The 21,761-nt window shown below is 38.9% G+C and overlaps 1 protein-coding gene across 10 annotated transcripts in view; it reads right to left on the reverse strand.

The window, feature by feature from the left end:
* CHLSN (cholesin) overlaps positions 1-21,761 on the reverse strand; it is a 144,095-nt gene that overhangs the window by 38,523 nt on the left and 83,811 nt on the right. Inside the window, exon 1 of one of the 10 annotated variants that reach the window (XM_075165265.1) lies at positions 17,404-17,518. The exons of 8 other annotated variants lie outside the window; for them this stretch is intronic. In XM_075165265.1, coding sequence (XP_075021366.1) covers positions 17,404-17,448 — 45 coding nt within the window. In that variant the 5' untranslated portion in view covers positions 17,449-17,518. Of the gene's footprint in view, positions 1-6,311; positions 6,530-17,403; positions 17,519-21,761 lie in introns of those variants that run through there. One more of the 10 variants, XM_075165269.1, reaches the window with a different exon arrangement.

Below are 21,761 nucleotides of genomic sequence, written 5' to 3' on the forward strand. Positions count from 1 at the left end.
CAAAAGGAACTACTGACCACCACGCTGTGGGTGCAGTCTGTCAGCCAGTTCCCCACCCCTGCACAGACCACTTGTCTAGACCGTAACGCATCGGTTTCTCTAGGAGGAGGCTATGGGAAACCGTATCGAAAGCCTCGGAGAAATCCAGATAGACCATGTCCAATGCTTGCCCCACGTGAACCGAGCAGGTTACTTTGTCGTAGAAGGCGATCAGGTTTGTCAAGCACTATTTGCCCTTGCTGGCTTTTCCCAATCGCGTGCTTCATTTGACTTGTGATAGCCCCCAGGAGGATTCATTCCATAACTTTCCCAGGGACTGAAGTAAGACTAATGTGCTTATAATTTCCTGGATCCTCCTTTAAGCCCTTCTTGTAGATGGGGGTGACATTAGCCTTCTTCCAGTCTTCTGGGACATCCCCCGATCTCCACGACTTCTCAAAGATTATGGAGAGCGGCCTCGCAACAACGTCAGCCAGCTCTCTTAACACCCTCGGGTGGATATTGTCAGGGCCCATCGATTTGTAGGGGTCAAGCTCCTGTAATAGTTCACATACCAACTCTTCCTTCACTGACGGCGGGTTTGTGTTTGTATTAACTTGGATTTTTGTCCCCAAGGCCTGGGGCCCAGAAGTGCTGCTAAAGACAGAGGTGAAGAAAGTGTTGAGAACCTCAGCCTTTTCAGCATTGTTGGTGACTAATTCACCTCTCCTGTTTAACAGTGGGCCAATATTTTCCTTCTTTTTCTGCTTGTTGTTTACCTGAAGAACTCCTTCTTGTAGTTTTTGACATCTCTGGCCAATTTCAATTCGAGCTGAGCTTTTGCTTTTCTAACTGCATCTCTGCACGCCCTGGCAATGCCCTTGTAGTTCTCAATGGGTATTCGTCAGCTTTTCCATCTCTGCTTCTCTTTGGTTTGAGCAGACTCAGAAGCTCGCAGTTAAGCCAAGGGGGTCTCTTGCTCCACCTACTTCCCTTACCTTTAAAGGGGACGAATTGGTTTTGTGCTTCCAGGAAAGTGTTCTCAAAAAACTCCCAGCACTCGCTAGCTCCTTTATCCTCCATGGAAGGAGGGATTCCCACGGAATCCCTCCCAATCGAGCTCTGAGAGAGCTGAGGTTTGCTCTTCTGAAATCTAAAACTTTTGTCTTAGTACTAACCTTCAGCACACTCAGCAGGATCCCAAACTCCACAATATTGTGATCCGTGCAGCCAAGGCTATCACTAACCGAGATACTACAAAGGTGGAGTGTCGAGGTGCTTTCAAACGAAAATCCAGACTAAATAACATTACCCTTGCTGACATTCAAGCAAAGGATGGTTAAACAAGACAATACCTGAACACAATCTTATTTGCCAAAGACACCTGCTGAGGACTAAACATTTGTTCAGTGTCAATTCATGTATCATTTAAGTTTACTCTGACTCATCTTTTCAACTTTCTGTTTTCAAAGACCAAAAAAGGGCAAGAAAGCAGAAATGAGAATAAATGGGAGTGGGAGAGTAAACAGGATTTGCTTTTTTTTGTTTAAAATACTTTTTAGCTATTTTTATGGAAAAGCCAGCATTCATGCGCAAACACATGCAAAAAAGCAACATATGTTGCATTTGTATAGAAGACATTATATAACTCATGCCGAGAATAAAATAATATTTAGGGTAAAGGTAGGTACGTAATTGTTATACAGGAAACAACGTTTTTATTTGAAAAGCCACCCTGATTCTTACTAAAATAACAATCCAGCCACACAAAGCCCAGGAAAACACTGAGGGTGGTCATTTATAAAGTGTTTGTAAAAGATTACTACAGCAGCTGTCCAACAGACGACACACTACAGTTAATCTTCTTTTAAAAATAATGTAATGAATTTGTTTACTTTTCTGTGAGCCATGAAGCTTTCAAATAAAGTGACTATGGCACATCATTAGAGCTAGTCTGATAAAGAGGCCTCTGCTTCTTCATACTTACAGTAAATGCATATCTCTGTACCTTCCCTTCCCCCCACATTCCTTGCATTATCAAAAAGCTTTTTATCCCTCTTCCCGACTGCTCCATTAAAAACAAAACAACTTGCTCCCTCCCTGTAGGTCCCAACGTAAATACCAAGCCCTAACAACGTTTGTTTCCAGCATCGCAATTGATGCACCGTGGGCTGTCTGAAGGAAGAGCATTGTTCTCCCTGCAGGGCTGGTGCTGTCCCGGGCGTGAAAGAGTCAGGATTTACAGCTGGAGGTACCTTCTGCTAGCCCACAGCATCACCCAAGGAAAATCGGATTCATCAGGCTTCTGTTTGGGACTCCCAGCACACATACTGCGAAAGCACTCACACCTTTACAGCTCAAACAACTTTTCTAGTTGCAACTATACTTTTATCCATCCACGTCAACTTGAGTAATCTAGTAGTACGTAGGACAATCTGTCCTTGACCAGTTTTTAATTTGAAAGCCTCAAGTTTTATCTGCTTCATAAAATACCTACATTTAATGGTATATTCTCCACTGAAGCTGAGGGTAGTTTTATTGCAATTTAAAAAAAAAACCCAAAAAACAAAAAACAACACAAGCAAAAGCAACCTTCCTCAAAACCTGGGACTCAAAAGAAAACAAAACCAAACCTTTCACTGGAATTTAAAGCCTAGCTGTATTTATTTTAACTTGGATGATCTCTGTTATGCTACTCTACTGATGCGTCTCTCCTTTCTTTAAATCAACAGCCTTTTTTTTTAATTTCTCTTTCTCTGCACCATTAGCGTGACTGCTTTTCTAAAAGATGCGTCCAAAGTTTGTGAGCCATTCGGATTAGGAGTTTTAGTATTATGTCATTATTTAAATTAAAAAAACCCAACCAACAGGACTTCATTGTTTTGAGGTCATAAATATTCCACGTTGTCTCCTTCTATATTTATAAAGTGACATCACAATTTGTAGCGCTACAATTTAGTCTTAACTACAACATTGTAAAGTCCATATTTGAGTGTGTGAGACACTTGTTTATTGATGTGATAAATTTAAACCATATGCATACACAAAAACACAACACTTGCTTATTTGCAAAGCCTGCTGAGAGCTACCACACCACCTTGGATCGTGGGCTCATTAGATCTCAATCTAAACAAGGTCAGGCTAGGTCAGTACACTTGAATGAATGACATTCAGAGGAGAGCCAGTGTTTTCTCGTGATTAAGGAGGTGGGAGTCTTCCATTTGGAAACTTTCCAGAAGGCCTGAAAAGGTGCTAAAAGGGATATTGCCACTGGATGCCATATTTTGAGCAAAAGACAGACCCTCAAATCTTTAACACTTATGCTCATAAAAATACCCACGTCATGTTTGCAAGGGTATGGAGATGTGAGCTCAGACTTCAAGCAAATTCCCCAAGTTCATATTATACCATGTCCATCTGCATGCAAAGAGCTGTGACTGCCAATACAGCGCCTTTCATCAATGCCAGTCTCTAAATTCCTGAATTGTATGTAAACATAGTAATATACTGCAAATACTCTACGACATCTGACTCAAAATACCTGGAGGCTTCAGCTGTGGCAGTTTTAGATACCAGTTAAAGTTTTCCACTGTTCTTTGTAATCTGGAAGTATTGCACAAATTTAAAACATTTTATAAGTCGTCTTTAGAAATTAGTTTACCCATCATAAAAGGGAAGTCACCTCAAATTGCAGTAAAGCATTTAATAGTGTAAAGCAGTCCTGCTAAGCAATTCAGAACAGAGAAAAATAACTATAACTGCAAGAGAAACTGGAAAAGGCAGAAAGATGTACCCAAGGCAGGATTTCTTGACAATATCTGACCCTTTTTTCTGCAGCAAGAGTGGCAAAACCAAGCAAGTGTAGTTTTTCAGAGACTGCATCTGCATAAAAACTTATACTGCCAGGGGACTATGATCCGTAATAGCTGGGCAGCCAGCACCAAGATGGTATTAGCAGCACACTAATTGTATTGTGTTTCAGCAGAGCAGTTAAGTACATTTTTTAATTTGTTTCCAAACTTATAGTTACCCAGAGGTCCTTGAGTGCCTCGTACTTGAGTAGAATTGAAGACATCTTCTGAAGACTTCTGTTCCTCCTCCTCGCTCGTCACTGTTTCAAAGACTCTTTACATTTGCGTCCCCAATTGTCTGTTGCCAGCATAGAATAAGGTTGACAGAGTCAGAAACTCTGAAGAATTGCCACAATGAACCGAATACTCATTTATTACAAATTTGCCTTTGGGTTTGCCTGTGTAGGTCTGAACTTTCTACCCCTTTTCAGGGGTTCAGTTTTACTGCCAAACCTATAGCAGTAACCACAGTCCAAGCCACAACACCAAATTTACTATTTATTAGTACCAGCGAATCCAGCTCCTCCAAAAACCAATAGACTTCTATCCTTTTCTACCAGCACACCAACACAAGTCTGTACAACAGCAAAGCAACATCAGAAATTCAGAGGAATAAATTATAACTTGACCAACAGTGACAAGCGTATAAAGAGGGCGTCAAATTTTTGAACTCCAAAGAGAAAGATGGGGAAATGGATGATATGGCTTGTCTCATAGTAGGAGCATTGTACCGCCTTGTTTGTTCATTAAGCTCATGTTATTTCATAACTTTTAATACAGAGAAATGTCAAAAGGGGCTTTGTTCACTGACCAAGAACTGACGAGGAGCTACTGACCTGTCACATAATGGCTTCTGCTTACAAGTAGCCTTTTGCCCCAAAAATGCTCCGTGCATGATATCAGCATGCAAAATGTTCTGTTTCTGTCTTACACAATACATATGAACCCAGATAAATAACTGGCCATCTGCCAGCTTAAAAACAAAAAGCGGAATCTATAAACACAGTTCAAAACCTACAAAGAAGAAAGACTGGCAAATCCTTAGATGCAAGGTTCATAAAAGAAAGATTGACAAATGATTTACTATCTGAGGCTTGCCAAAGAACTGTGCTACAACTACAGCTATAGAATTTGCATAAAATAGTTCACGGCCATACTGAATTTAAATAACTCTTTTCTATCATTTAGCACCTTATGAGAAGAAGTAGTATGACCAGAGAGGGCATATGAAATTTCCTTACATGCAGAAAGCAAATTCTGAATGAAAAGTAACATTTGTAGAAGTATACCTCCTTACCTCATATCTGTACCTCTTACAGAGGAAGATTTTTTTTAAATTATACATTGCTCAAAGAAAAAAATTAAAAGTTTTCATAAAAGCTAGGTGTTTTTAGAATCTCAACTCCTCACAACAAACACACTGGGAATAACTTACATTAAGTTGATTTAGAAAGGTTTCTGCAGATGCAACCCAGGCAGAAAAGCCTCAAATAAGTTCTGCAGGAAGCCAGACTTAAACAAGAACAAGCTTTTTATCTTTCTGATCCAGGAAAGGATTCTTTTAGTGGTCATGTATATGTTTTTTTTTAAAAAAAAAAGTCCTTATGTACAAGCCATAGTATCGCACAATCACAAGTGATCAGGTAGCACCTGATCAGCTGTAATTTAGAATAGATGCACCTCTACTAGTTTGAAATCGCGCTTAATTTACAACTACATGATCTTTACATGTTTCATAGATTTACATCCAATTCTGAAGAGCACATAAAGTGTTATCATTAGGAACTGCTGAATAAGAAGAAATTGAACAATTTACTAAATTAAATGAAAGCATTTATAGGCACATAGAACAATACGGTTTACAGAACCTAGCTTGTTGAATTCCACTTTATAGATTGTTTGCTCCTATAAAATACATACTGCAGCAGATTAAGTTCTAAGGCATAAATTAGTACCATATTTTATTTCTCATTTTTCTCTACCAGTATCACAGTCCTGAATACAACAGAAATATTTAAGACACCACCGCGACTGCAGGCTTGGGGAATGCAGCTTTGCTTCATTTGCAACTATAGAACTGCCAGGAATTTTCACATATTTGTCGAAGGATTTTGCTTACTCTCTTACCCTTAATTAAACCACGTTAACCAATCAGGAGAAGATGGAATTTTAAAAAAAAAAAAAAAAAAAAAAAAGGAAAACCCTCGGAAATCATTTGTATCCACATCCCTGTGGCTCACACACAGCCCTTTTAACCCCTCCCCAAAAACACACAGAGGAATTTTAATAGAAGGAGCACAAGACTGTCGCAGCACTCAGCGTTTTCATTGCCACCAAAGTCGTTCCCTTTAGGGCTGCTGACAATTTCTTCTGAAGTTTAAAAAGGCTTTGGGCTGTGAGAGGAGGTAGAAGCAGAGCATAGGCTGTTTTGAAATCCTTGCTGCAGAATTAAAAAAAAAAAAAAAACACAAAAAAAAAAACCCCAAACCACGAGCTCGATCTCCTCCAATGAAAGAGGTACCACAGGGTGTAGGCAGGTTGCCAGGCGAGCTCGGCAGCGTGACCGCACTGCATTGAGTTTCTTTAATGAAAGCCAGGAAAGAACACATTACACAGTGTTTCTTCTGAGAGCCAGCTAGCCTCCAGTGATTGAAATCAATAAAAACAGTCGGCAAGGGGCCCAGTGGGGGAAGAGAGAAATCTCCACTACAGCATTCAGTTTGCTTTCCACTTTCTCCCTCCCCCCCTAAAGTTAAACTCTGAAGATCACCATGACAAGCTACTTCGCTTCCAGCGCGGGGAGGACGCTGGTGGGGATTTAAAGGAAGCGAGCGCTTTCCTTCGCCTCCCTGCCTTCGCTCTCCCCCCAGCGCGAAGGAAATGAAAGGCTTGTTTGGAATTTGAATCCCGCCTGGAAAAACTTCATCGGACAAGTGCATCGTTCTGCATTTCAGGAAAGGGATGGATTTTATGGTCAGAGAATGCTAAAAGGTGAGAGGGGAAAGAAAAGCAGGAATCTGACTCAGCCAGAGCCCACGTACAGGCTAGGATGTCCGCCACAGCAGAGGGGAACTCCGAAGCTGCGGGAAGGACTCCAAGCAAGCGCCTGAGATTGGCACGATCCGCATCCTAAAGCAGCCGAAACGTTAGGGAACACGTGACTGACGTGCCGACCCAGGTAAGCAGAACCCGCTTTTAACGATTCTCTGAATCGCGTCCGAAACCTTTTCGCTTCAGCCTCTGCAGGCTGCCCCACGTCCTCCCTCGTTAACCTCAGGCAAGTTAATGCTAAGCTTGTCCTGTCTGAAAATGGTGTTGGGCCACTAATCCTCACTGAGCTATAAAACACGCACAAAAGCCTTTTGTTTACCTTTTTTGCATTGAATTTGCTGGTTGACAAGGTAGGACGGGGCCACAGCGTAACTCCAGCCCCTCCAGAAGGAGCTCACACTCCCGGTCCAAGGGCCCGCTCGGAGTAAGGAAAGACACCGCACGCTGGAGCTGACTGCGATTTCAGAGAGTGCCAGTAATGAATTTCTAATATGGTCCATATTTATCTATTTTATTTATGTATTTTAATCACCATAGCAGCCACATACAGTACATACTTGCACTGAGTTCCATGTGCTGCTCTGTACCACGAATTATAGCAACTTGCATGCATGGGGGGTAGTCTGATTGTTTTGTTGAAAAGAACTTTGCAATTACTTGTTAATACAGCCAAGGGGGATTTCTGGCACATTGTTTAGGAATGACAAACACAGGTTTACCCAGCACATGTATATTTCTGCCATTACCCTAATGCATGCAGTTTTTATACAGATATCCCTACAAAAATGGGAAAGATCACAGCTGTAGATCACAACACAAGTTTTTGGCCAACTTCAGATCATTCACCTAGACTTCAGTGAGACACGAAGGGTGAAATCAAAGCCTGCCTTTTACAAGGCAAGCAAAAATGACGATAGCTACATCTCTTTTCCAGCAGTGGCTGGAATTCACTGGGACAGACCATAAATAGGTGCCTACGGAGCAAGAGCGACCATGCTTGCCCCCTCTGTGCTGGCCATCATTAGATGTTGACAGCAACACACACGCTCACTGCCAGAGAGAGCTGGGGAGGGACTGGATGCCTCCACTTCCACTCAGGACCCCCCAAGGGGATGTTTCAGCACCTCATTATCATTATTAGGGTACAATAACGGGTGACTCTGATGGCAGAGAGATGAGACTTCCCAGAGTCTCCTCCATTTCAGTATCACCAGGCAGAATGCAAGAATTTAGTACAGCAAGTGCGTATTATTTCTGCAGGTGCAAATGTTGCTCGCTCTTTGGAAAATGCAGCCTTTGTTAAGGGTGATTTTATTATTTTCTCATCACATGGATATGGAAATGACCCACACACTTAAGAGTGACATGGAGAACACCCCCATGACAAAAAGTAAGGGACTGTTATTTTTTAATATATTTAAGCATTTTTAAAGCATGAACTGTTCTGATCAAGCTATGAAAATAATTGAGGTTATATTTAAATAGTAGTAAGTTTTTACACCGATTTTATCAGTCCAGTTTTGAACTCTTCATTCAGAAAAGTCGCAAAATTATAGCTGAAGATGTAATTAAAGAACAACAATTTACAATAAAAAAAGCAAAGTTGTGATTCATAATAGAAGATGGCCCCATATGAGTTTTTGAGTATACCCACAGACCCAAGATTCACCCCACTTTCCACAGTTTTCAAAATCTGTTCCATGTTTTGCCTCCCCCTGCACAGATCCTTTGCAGAAATGACAGCACCTTCACAGTTTGGGAATCACAGCAATCACTCCCACACCAATCGACAAGTCTGTTTTGCGCTGCTCTTGGAGCTAAATTTATCCTTACGCAGAGGAACTCATTGAAGTCTTTACTTAAAATTTCAAACGAGGAAAGCTTAGGTGAGACTTAGACAATGCATATCACTTGTACCGACATTCTCAAGCTCAGATGATATTCCTCCTCATTGCTCTCTGAGCAGAAAATACAAAGATTATCTTTACAGCAGAATGCAGGGTATTTTTGATCATAGTGATGCATTTTTCAGAGGCTAAGTGGTATGAGTTTCCACAGCATGTACTGTTAATGGAATGTGTTCTTTTTCACACACACACAACACAGAAAAAAAGTATCATGTGTTTTCTTATTCAGCAAACGTTTTGACCAAATACAGATATTCTAGCAGTCATACCATACGGCAAGATTTGTCAAAGTTTTTCAGTCATGCCAATGTTATTAAAGCAGATTCCCTGAACAGCGACCCAGTCCTTCAGACTCTTCCTTTAGAGTACGGAGATCTGGAAGAATCCCATGTTGCTTTGCTGAATTAGATACAACAAAATAGAACCAATGGGAACCTATTTCTCACATTTCTACTAATCTTGATATTCTCATATCATCAGGAGTACTTTGACCTCAACAACAAATCACATCTTCACCACAGTCAAGAGTTCCTAATAGTTCACGCCAATTGTCCTTACAGCAATATATGTTGGTAAAAGAGCTTTTTGAAAACAGTATATAAGGTTTTGTAGCAATCAGCAAAGTAGACTAAATGCTTTTAAAAGGGGAAGGACAAACATTTTGTTTTAATCTCACCTATGTAAATCTTTATGAAGGGAAAGATCTGGGATCCTACAAAACAAGTTAAATGGCTATTCCAAAAATGCTGAAATTCAACAATAAAAGGGCAAATATCAGGGTCTGCTGAACACCTGGATAGCCCATCTGGGGTGAAACATAATACTTGTGTCTGCACTGATGGAAATAGAATGTTGCCATCCCTTTCAAATGAACATGATCTGACACTTCTTGAATACTGTAAAGCTTCAAGGTATCTCCTTTCTTATTTACACCAGTGGTTCATGTTCACAGCACTGAATTCATTCAGCTGAGTATATTTAGTTTGCTCAGTCTCAAACTGACAGCTTCTCTGTAATGTACCCATTCTGACTCAAAAATGGAAAATAATTAAACATACAGCTGGAAAAGGTACATTTTTCCCATCTATGGGAAAGACTAGTGAAGCAGAAGACTAATTATCAAATGAAAAACAAAGGGTAATCAATCCCTAGGAAAGGCAGTTTTCCTTACAATTCAAATAGGAATCCTTATGTTTTACTTAAGAAGAAATTTTTTGTTAAAAACAAAAAAGCTATCAAAACCCCTAAAAAAACTTATACCTCTTTACCAACAAGTTGTCATTAGCTTCAGCTCCAGGATTCAACAGGATGCGTAGCTAGAGGGAATTAATGTGCTGGTACATATCATCTACTTTCAAACTCTGTGTTCTTCCATTCAATTAAAAGAAAAAAATAATACCTCAACAAATTGCTATTCATTAATTTCTTATTTAACAAAATTAGTATCACTGTACTTCGCTCTGCTAAGATCTCTTTAAAAAAATAGTTAAATATTCCAGAACGTACTTCATGCATACATCTATTTAAATATTCAACTGCACATGGACACTTATGCAGGAACATGCAATTTTCAATTTGTGATGAACAAGACCCAAAAGGAGACACTCAAGAAAACGGAGTGGGCAGGATTCATTTCTTTAGCAGAATGTGTTCATTTCATGATTCAACAACCCTAAAATAGACACTCACAGCAACACCCACAACACAAGCAGCCCCTCAACTGTCCTGCACATTCATACCACGACAACTGAGCATAAGGGTGTCAACAACCTCTACTCATGTCTTGCCACTTGATTTGCTTTACAATAGGATAAATGCTTTGGGAGACAGAGAATTGGACCACGAGTTTGATTATGAAAAAAGAGACATCTTAACACAAAATAAGGAAAGGATCTGATAGACATTACAGATTTTTGCATTCGATTTTATGTCCTGTGATAACCAGAGATGGGTGACTGAGACTGTGACAATTACTTCCTGTGAAATTATTATTCTTATAAATACATATAATGTCCATGAATAGACCTTTGAACACCTGTATGCAGAATCTGAACCTGTTTAAAGAAACAAGTACTATAAAGCACCACTTGTATCTCCTGTACAGTTCAGTTCCCACCAAACATCCTGTTTTCAGAAGTTTTGTCTGAAGGAGAAAAGTAAAGGAATAATGGTTCTAAGAGTTGGCATGAATTACACAATCTAGCTTTCCTCCAGGTCTGCTTGCTGCTCTTCCAATCACAATGATGAAGTGCACGTAGTACTGGCTCATTAAACATGACTGGTAGGAAGCAAGAATTTGAATATGTTGTTTGTCAGTTTGAAATGGTCTCCTGAAAGTTCCTTAAGAAAATTCCATCCATATTTTCAGCATTTTGAAAGTCTCTGAAATTAAAAGTGCAATCCATTCCCAAATCCTATTTATTTAGCAACGCTTTACATGCTTTCTGTTCTTGTGAGCTCCCTGATAACTATATGTCTATGATACTAACTCTTAAGCTCTCCAAATTTATCACACAGTCCTGGAACACTGAAATGACATCTGGTTTTTATAGCATCAGGTGTGCCCTCATTATGCTTTTGTGAGGCAGAGCAGAAAATTGAAAAACAATTATGATTTAAGACCCTAAATTAAAACCTGTCGACTGTTTAGTAAAAATACTCCATAAAACCTGTTTGTATTTCAACAGACCACACTGAAGAATATCATTGTAAAAGCTGCACAAAAGAGAGTGTTGGTGGTGTTTGCTTATTTTGGAATTAAGGCACCTGGCAAGCTATCTTAAAATGAAGTTGTATTAATCTACATTTCAATAATAAATAGCTTATACATATTTATAAAATAAATACTATCATTTATGTCGATTGAATTTACAACTCATGTTAGTTTCAAAGTCAAGATTTACATGCAGAAGTTACATTTTACATCTTTGATAAACCAAGTATAAACACAACAGAAAATGGCAGTTGCCCACATAATTTTAAAGTTAAGTATAAAATAGAGTGGATAATTACAGACAGAATAACACGTGAAGTACAAGAAAGCATGGACCAACTCACTAACAGGAGGATTAAGTTTATCACATACCTGTTCTGTTATCATGTATTTTTGCAGGGATCAAAAGAAAGTTTTAAGGTAGGAACAGCAAGCAACTTCTTCACTGCCCACAGGGCAGCACAGCAGAAGCACTGGAGATGGTATTAGAAAACGCAGACTGACAAAGGTCAATGTTTGAATTGTTAGTGAAAGAAGAGTCAACATTTCCATAGCGCATATGGGATAATGGCTAGAGTGGGAATAGATTGCAAAGCTTTGAAAGCGAAGTAGTTTCTGCTTGGCAGAAGAAAAGGAGAGCAAAGGAAGAGAGAGATTAATAGCAAATGGAAGGTCCATCTCAAAGGAAATTCTGATCTTCAAGAATTCTTTTTTGAATGGCAGCAGAAAAGCTTCATATTTCTTTTTACTTGCAAACAATACAACATACTTTAAAACAGAAAAATCAAACTAAAATCAAAATTAAAATAAAGATTCTACCTTAACATGAGACGTTCCAGTATTATGAACATGAAGTGAGAAAGCAGATATCATACTTCTCTGTTGAAGATTAAATTAAAAGTCAAGATGTTTCCTAAAACACTTTAAATAAAATTGCAATCTCCAAAAGAAAAAAAAAATATCAAGTTTGACAAAGAGATTTTTTCATTTTTTCCTTTTCTTTTTTTAAACTTTCTTTAGAAATGAGTACTTTCCCTTGGAACACTGGGAGCTAAAATCATACTGGAAGGTCATACGGTAGAAACGGAGAGATGACCTCCTGCCAGTGATGCAGGCAGCATGGTTACTGAAATGTGAAGTCAAGGCGAACAGGGAATACTGGAAAAGTCAGAGAAGCCAGGAAAGTCAACACCTAGTTTTCTTCAAGATAGCGAAGACAAAAACATTATACTTCCTGCACAGGATTCTTCCAGATTCTCTGAATGAACTCTGCCTTTATTTAATGCTTTCATAAAACCTGTCATTACCCTTAAAAACTTCTATTAATTGACTCCAAAAATGCCAAACCAGTTTTGAAGCACTAACTTATCTCCCACTGTACACGACCAACCAGGCATCCAGTAACAATAAGAGGTGCAAACAGGAGCATGATTCATACTTTTCCTGGCTTTAAAAATGTTTACAACATTTTTTTTTTTTGTACCTCTACACCCAGATCTTGCTATGATTAGACTGGGGATACAACTGGAAATGAAAGATAATAATCTGATTCATCAAACACTCTTGACGACTTTCATGACAGGAAGCCTGGTTCATGTTGGCAGTTTTAAGCCAAATTTTGCTACTTGCCCAAAGTAACATAAATTTAAATCAATTGTGGAGCTTCTCAGCTTAAAAATTCCTAACTTTCAGGCACGTGTTCAGCACAACAATATATCACAGAACTACATTTTCTCCTTTCATACTGTACATACTCATTTTTACATACATAAAATCAAAAAGAGTTATAGCTCCTGAAGCCTCCAACGGGATAAACATTCCCAAACTATTTTGTTTTGTATACATTTTTGCACGTCAGCTCTCTTGCACATTTGTGTCTGCCCTGCTTAGCTGCGATCAGCACGGCCCAGCCTGGCAAACCGAGCTGACAGCCATTGCTTCCTGCGTCCCGCCCAGGGCCCTTTGCACCCCCTGTCCCTTGCAGGGAGCCCTCGGCTCAGGAAACACGGCAACAAAGCCTAAAGCCGCGTTGTGCTTGGCAAAACATACACGACAGAGTTCTTCAACAAGGTGGAAACACTGCTCAGAGATACTAAAAAAAGAAAAAAAAAACAAATAAACAAACAACAAAACAAAGAACCTTAAAGAGCTAGCCATGATGCTGTTCAGTCCCAAAGATGATACAGCTCCTCTCTTGTCACATCAACATTTACATAATTTGATTAAGTACTTGATATCTTCAATCCGCCACACCTTATGAATAATAGGAATAGAAAATCTGAAATAAATACATGAAACCACCTGGACAATATTCCAGAGTTTTCTGCACACAGAACCAGCAGGAAGGCCACGAGAGATGACCCTCGTGCAGAATGATGATAGACCTGGGCCCTACAACTTCCACGCAATGTAAAGCTGAGCTTAGCCGCCAGAGGAATTCTGCTGGAGAGAAACATAGCGAGCAAAACTCCAAGTAGTAGGTAATACAGTTTGCATAACATTTTTCAACTCCCAGCTGGTAGTTATTGTAGGGAATCCGAGAGTTCAAAAAGGTACCAGACTGTATTTCAACGACTGTAATTAACATAACTAACAGTTCTGGTCTATGCTTTCTGATGTTTAGATGTACGATTCCAATTCCAGTTGCAGTCAGGCCTTCTAAATTTCATGTGTTTTTAAGCATCAGCAGAGCCTTCTATTACTACACTGCTAGGCTAGGCTTGGCCAAGGGCGAGATATTGTGGTTAGCAGATCTTATACATTCGTTTATCTAATGACTAATCCGAGATGCAATTTCATAATTACTTTGAAGATTACTGCTGCTCTAAAGAAGGCCATGGGACTTATTCTAATGACCTGCCCAAAGAAGAACAGTGATATATACTGGAGAATTCAAACGGCACACAAAACGGAGAGAAAAATATAACCTCTGCGTACATGAGGCGCTCACTGGCAAAATATATAGAATGTTCTTAAGTTGACAGTTTTATAACTCTAAATGGTTTCGCAAATGAAATCCAAACAAAAGAGCAGAGATGCACTCTAAATCACTCAGCAATGGCTGCTTAGAAAAACCAGCAACCTCTAACTCCAGCAAACAAAAAGAGTTGCTTTAAGTAAGCTTAATGAATGGAAAAAATGTCAGGATTTTTTGTTTTTGTTCTTTCAGCTTTATTTTTCTATATTCTTGAATCTATACACATCATGATTCAGTTCACCCTGACAAAAATTGTATAACCAACTATCAATCACATCAACTTTTTATATGTTGAGAGAAGTCAGATACCAAGTGATAAAACGAGTTCAGGCAGAGGGCATATGTTAAGCAGCTGTGAGTCCGTTTAAGCTGTCTATACGCCTAAAAGCTTAATGTCATTACACAGAGCTCTGATTTCTTCCTTTCCCGCCCTACACTAGAATATCCACATTATATATAATAGAAATTATTAACTTACTGGAAGAAATATAGTCACACAGTGACTGCAGCAGTACAAACAATATGCTTATAAATTAGATGTAGCATATTTTGCTTACAGTGAAAGATTACACAACCAAATACTTCTGTTTAGGCTCTAAAGAAAGCTTTACTTATGAATAAAAGAATCTCAGGTAATAGTTTCAGGAACAATTTAAACCTGCGTAAGTTAGTACTGCTGCCAAAAGACACACTTGCCATTTTCTCCCACCTCTTTCTTGGGTTGGCGCAAGTGTTTGTACAGTCTTGTAAACTCATCTGGGTTAAAATTACCACTCTATCCTCCCCCAAAGGTTACTTTAAAACCAAATCAGTTCCTTAATTCGATTCACTGTGAATATTTCTGCCAGCAAAAAGAGGAGGTGACAGAAAGGTGGAAACAAGTGTCTGTGCAGCTTGTGGGATCCCATTTTTTGCAGCCTCTGGCTGAAGACACCATTCCTTAAAATAAATAGAAGTGTAAAATACGTAAAGTAATAAATATAAGTATAAAATATGTAATGTTGCTATGTGTATGCTACCTTTTAAGTATAGGGATGATGAACTTCAGCTTGTCAACTCTGAAATTATCACAGATCTTTTGGTATTTGCTGCTTTTTAGGAGTGCCATGCATTGCATGGTTCTGGGCTTTCAATTATTTCCCTGTACTTTCAAAATGACAGTAGAGGCCTAGTAAAGGCAGAAAACATTTTTTGCTTCCGAGGGCCTGAATTCAGGCTGTTCCCATGAACCGTGAGGGTATGTCAGTCACCAAGAGTCTGGTTCTATTATCAAAACCAGTGACAACGTTTCCAGTTACCTCAGTCAGAGGCTGTGAAAAACTAGACAAAGGAGGCAGCAGGGAGTGGGAAATGTTTTAGTAAAAAGGAAAAAGAAACTGAAGGGAGTCAGAAAAATTAATGTTTTTATGCAGGAGGGAACAGAAGGAGAACTGAAAGTACAAAAAGCAGAAGTATCTGGTAAGTGCACAGGAGGACACTGCGGGGCAGGAAGGGTTACCCTGAGGAATAGATGGGGTAACACAAGGAGCAAAAAAAGGTTGACGAATGTGCTAAACCATGTGAAATACCACAAAGGGAGAGTGCAATGGAAGAAAGGGAAACAAAGGTAGAAGTAAACACGTGGGAAAAGTGAAGGACATAAAACCCTTGAGCACATAAGTAATAGGACTGGAATAGCTGTTCTGCTATGTTTAGAGAGATGGGCAAGAGTAAAAAATGGCATTTCCCCAAACAAAGCACAGGACAGAGCAGGTAAACAGAAACACCTCCAAATGGAGAACAGGCAGCTCTCCCTGTTCATTGCTCAGATACGGATGTTTAACATTGAGTACAGAATCTGAGAACATCACCCAGAAGGCAGCTACTATTTCTCAAAGTTAAGCAAATCACAAATCAAACAACAATGAGGTGGTATTTTTAAATGTATGATTTCCAATTTGTGATTTAACCCAAGCCTGGCAATATTGTATACTTCATATTTTTATTATTCAAAATGTGTCAGGCAAGAATCAGTCAATCAGGAATCCGAGAAAACCATTTTCCTTCTACACAGAGGGTGAGCATTTGCAATAGGACCATAACAACGTGGACCTAATACCTTCATAAGAACAACATATTGAAAAAGCTGTTTTTCTTGCAGACACAAACACGTAAATTCAAAAAACTTAACAGATAACAACACAGTAATTTATAGATTTTTATAGCATACAGAATTCATATTTTCACAATACTGAAAGTATTAGTACAAAGGAGAATTCCTTCTCTCTTCTTAGTCCTCTTAGGTGAGCTATTTGTTCAATTATTTTCTCCCCTTAGATGATGCTCTCTGGCTGCTAGAGCTGTTATTCCTTGAATCGCAGTGTTTAACTGTTCAGCATATACACTGACTTCCTGCCCATCAAAAACTCTGAAGCACAGCCAGGAAACAAACAGCCAGGGAAACAGATAGACTCCAACTGGAGTTGTCAGGTTTTCTAGCCTTTTCAAATTATAACTGGAGTGAGAAGATGCTGGTTAGGCTCCCTGCATTTTAGAATGAGCAACAAAATCCCCTTCACTTACTACCTACCCGTCAGTGGTCAACAAACACATCAGAAGAAATTTTTTCCTTTTGTTGCAAAAATTCTTTTTTTTTGCTTGCTAATTCTGGGATGGGTAATGGTAGCAGTCAATTATTAAACTGCTCCAGTAGTTTAACAGATGATGACCGAGTTCAAAATAAAATTTCACTTTTATTATTAAGCTAATTACATAAACAAATGCTACCATCTAATAATAACCCATACCCGTAACTTTATTAAAGTATCTGATCTAATAAAGAAAATAAATTATCTTCACACCATACAAATGCAAATATATGACAAGATGTGGTCAAGGCAGTTAAAGACAGCGGAGAACAATACGCCTTGCCATTCTCTGTCCTACCTTTTGCATTTCCTCTTGGAGTTGCATGACGTCCGAAGACATCATTCAGGGTCAGCAATTACTCAAAGCAAGCGGCAGTACCCTGTTAAAGGTTAAACTCTAGCAACCTTTTAAAAAGGGTCATAATTATGTAAACATAACACACAATAATTGCTGAAGACTGTAACCTCACAGCGGATGCACACTGATATGCTGTACAACCAGCAGTACACAGCAGAGGAATCAAGCATCAATGGAGAATTTGAAACACTATTGCAAAAACTTTAATTTGATCTACTTATAACTCTTAGTCATAGAAAGCATGCAAAAATATATTTTATATGCCTGTGTTTCTGAGTACACTGATGTTGTTAGCTACTTACTAGAAAATTTTACACTTACACTGACAAAAAGGAGTTCATGGCTTCTACTTCGCAAATAGGAGGAGGAATGGTATCTAACCCAGCTTAAACACATACCAGGATCTTGAGGCACAGCCATTGAGACAGAAGGCAATCAGACACCTGTCTAAATCAAACACCCCTCCAAACAAAGGGAGAATTTCCACCTGGGACTGGTTTTATTTAGTGTCAGGACAGAAGACTGCTCTGCCTTTTGAACCCACCCACTTAGAAATGTGTTTATCACAAAATTAAACTGATGTTCAACTCTCAAGTGGATTTTTTTGCCAAAAATATATAGCTAATATAAAAGTAACCCAGCGAATCAGTGTATCTACAGTAGAAGTAATAACTTAAATTTGACACACTGGTGCGCCTTTCTCATAAGCAAAAGAGTAAAAGAAAACGAGTAAGAACTTCCATAATTTCCTTGTTTTATACAGAACTTTATAAAAAATTTTTAAAAAATCAGTAAAGAAGTTAGCCTAGTAATTTTATTCAACTTTGCTGTCAAATTGCTCCATCTTACAACTTTGTTTTCTCATTTAAATATTACATATAGGCATATGAAACTGATTTCACCCAATACCGACAGACTAACAAAACACTGATTTTAACTATTCTTTATATTTTCAGTTCCTTCAGAAAAAAATTCCACATTACCAGCATTAAAGAGCACTGCAATTTGACTTGGCTTTCCCTGGTGAAAGTACTGCAATTTAAACATACAACTGCGCTAATTTAACATGAGTGCACAAAACAGAATTATCCAAGTTGCAAAAACGTTTGTCTGACTAATTTTCATCAGAAGGGTCTTTTATTTTGACCAAAGTACTTGGGGTCATTGGTACAGAAGTAATGACACAGAAGAGTGTCCAGGTACAAAATGTCTAATTCTTCAAACACTAGGTTAATTTGTTTTCTAAACCTAAACCAATATTTGGTCAGTTGAACAAATATTTGAAAGGCATTTGGCTAGTTATCTATTTAGAAAAAGAACAAATTTATTTAAAAGGACTTTTTCCCCCTCAAGCACCACAGAACAAAATTTAGATTGAGCTCACAAGACTTGAAGATTTTTTTACCTGGTCTTGGATTAGACCCTTCCTAACAGATTATCGCTGTAAGGACATTAGTGCCTAATGGGAAATGCTTTAGGAATTAGGAGTGCTTTAATAGGAAAGAACAGATACGCTGTAAGAACTGCTATGGCAAACCACTCTTCATCTGCTACTTAAATAAGAAGAGCCAGTTTAGGTAGTAGTTTTACCATTGAATCAGGTATTATTAAGTATAAGCTGCTTTTCATGATGATTTCTAGTGCAAAAGTAATGTCTGGAGGAATCACGATGTCTTCCAGTTACGTCCGCAAGTAAAATTTGTTCGTCTGTTTAAAAGAAATGCTCAGCCTCTATTCTCCTTGTAGCTCCCTCCAAACACACCTATGATATTCTTAGACATATTTCAGGTTGTCTCCACCTGAGCAGCTGATCTCTTTCCCCTCATGTCAGGGCAAAGAAGTTAAGTATCCAAAGAATAACAAATTAAATTTGGTCTCAGACGAAGTCTTGAGATCAACATTAGAGACAGCTTTGATAGCAATCGCTGTATGAAGGTGAGACAATGTGTGGGGAATTTGAGCAAGCAAGGGGCATGCAGAAATCAGGATCCGCTCCCCGCTCCTGGTCCACCAGTGCTGGCTGCGGGCAAGGTGACTCGGGGCTTTCTCCAGCCAGGTGTGGAAAGCCTCCCAGGGCAGAAAGATTCCACATCCTCCCTGGGCAGTGTGCTCTGGTGCTTAATTACAGTGAAAAATGTTTTCCTCATATTCAGCTATAACACCCTGTTGCACTTTATGACTATTTCTCACATTCTCCTGCTGTGCACCTCAGCAAGGAGCCTGGCTCCACCTTCTTGGCAACCTCCTCGTAGGGAGGGGATTTGGCCAAGGTAGAAAAAGAATGATACATCAGTTACTACATTGCTATTCTGCTAGAATTTTTTTATCCATAATATTTAAATAAATATCCTTTTGAACAATACAGTAGTCAACAAGAAAATATTTTAAGTGCAAATCTGTAATGTTTCCATAAAAAATAAAGATGCAATTAATAACATGCCACTTAGATACTCCAGAAGCTTTATTAAAGTGCAGGCTTACGCTACTGCTTGCTAAATTTTGAACCAGAGAACACCTATCCTTACAGCAGTGGAATATGTCACTATACCATGTAGATGAAAGGAATACGCATTTGACAGTAGAAACATTCATATTAAAATCTATGCAAAATTTATGACAGGCTGAAAAAGACAAAGTCTAAAGAAGCGAAAAGCATAATCATCTCAAGGTTTATCTTCAGTTTAAAACTGGAAGTATGATCAAAAGACTGAAAAAGAGTTGTTATTTGCAAATGAATAATTAATCTGGAACACCTCCTGAACTGTTCAGCCTATAAATTTCCTAGAAATAAAAGCAGAAAAATAACTAATACAGTTCCTCTTACAAGCAATTGTCAAGGTTTTTTTAAGCATTTTTATCTATTCAAAGAGTAGATCTACTGCCAAACTGTTTGTTTATCTTTCCTTTCAAATAAAAAAAGACTGCTTTAAATCCCATATTGAGAGATGTCAGGAACATAACCCATATAAAAGAGCACACAGACCTCTAAAGGCTTCTGAAACCCTTCACCCACAATGAAAGCCTTAAAACTTTCATTACTTTCTTCTTAGAATAAGGTTTGTATTTGGATTTCAGTCAAATTAGGCTTATGTTCCTGGTATTGTAACAATTTAAAATATTAATAATTTTCATAATCCTGTCCAAAAACTTTTAAATGGTCGGTCTCCCTTACAAAATTACGCAGTGACAATACGACACCAACTGTACTTCAAAAGTTACACTGAGGGAGATGCCATTCTGCTTTAGCATATGTTCAGTATATAAAGTTATTTAAGCACTGTACAATAAATAATACGGCAACATACGCTTTCAACACATTTGGAAGTAAAGTCATAAAAACAGTCTTGTTTTGGCCAAAGTGCAAAAATTTACATGCAACAAATGTTGCAAATAGGAAGCCGCAAAATCCACTACAAAGATAGAAAGTTTTGTGGCATATCTGTGGCTCTTTCTCCAGACTGATAATCAGAGTTAAAAAACCCCCTAGACCATAAAATACCTAACTTGCTTGGTTAGCAGTGTCTTTTGTAGCTGTGTCTCCATCTCACACACTCATCTGTACACGAGAGCCAGCAGCATGAGGAATAAGCCACAGCAGCACTTCAGTACCTTCATTAACACAGAATCCAGAATACAAAGGGCTCCATAGTAAGTGGAGAGGAAAGTGGATTTATGGTATCAGTACAGGCAATACATTTTAAAGAGCTGTAGTGGCTCCACAGTAATTAACAACTTCTTGGGATAATTGTTCACAGAGTATTTGGCTTGTGGTGACTCTCAGGCAGTGATCTTGTAGAAATGAGTAATTAGAAACTATTACAATAGCACTAAGATGGCTTTGCCAGAACAAGCGTTGGACATAGCATCACCCTTCAGGAAGAAATGATGGGTGAAGGTGTAAGCTGCACTCCCACCAGTTCTTCTGTAAACTCTTAGATAGAGACACCTTTGACAAAGCTGCAAATATCCTTTCAATGCTTGTGGGGGCACTCTGGTATATACACACATGCCCAGTTGGTTCTGCAGTTAGTTGGTTGTTCAATGTCCATGTCCAGCAGGGCAGGCACCACTGAGGGTGGGAAGTTCTCCAGGGTTAGGACCAGGAACACTGCTCCTGGTACATGATGTAGCACAGGGCTTCTTGGTGTCTTTCACTAAGAGCAGTGCTGTTCATTTTTGGTAGCGCTGAGTAGCTCCATACTGGCTGGTTTGATGCTAGCATTTTGTATGATGCCTGGATCATTTGGGGAGCTTTTGGTATGAGATGTCAGCCAGATCACTGGCTTAGGCTTTCCATT

This window comes from Calonectris borealis, chromosome 16, assembly GCF_964195595.1.
Source record: "Calonectris borealis chromosome 16, bCalBor7.hap1.2, whole genome shotgun sequence".
Taxonomy (NCBI): domain Eukaryota; kingdom Metazoa; phylum Chordata; class Aves; order Procellariiformes; family Procellariidae; genus Calonectris; species Calonectris borealis.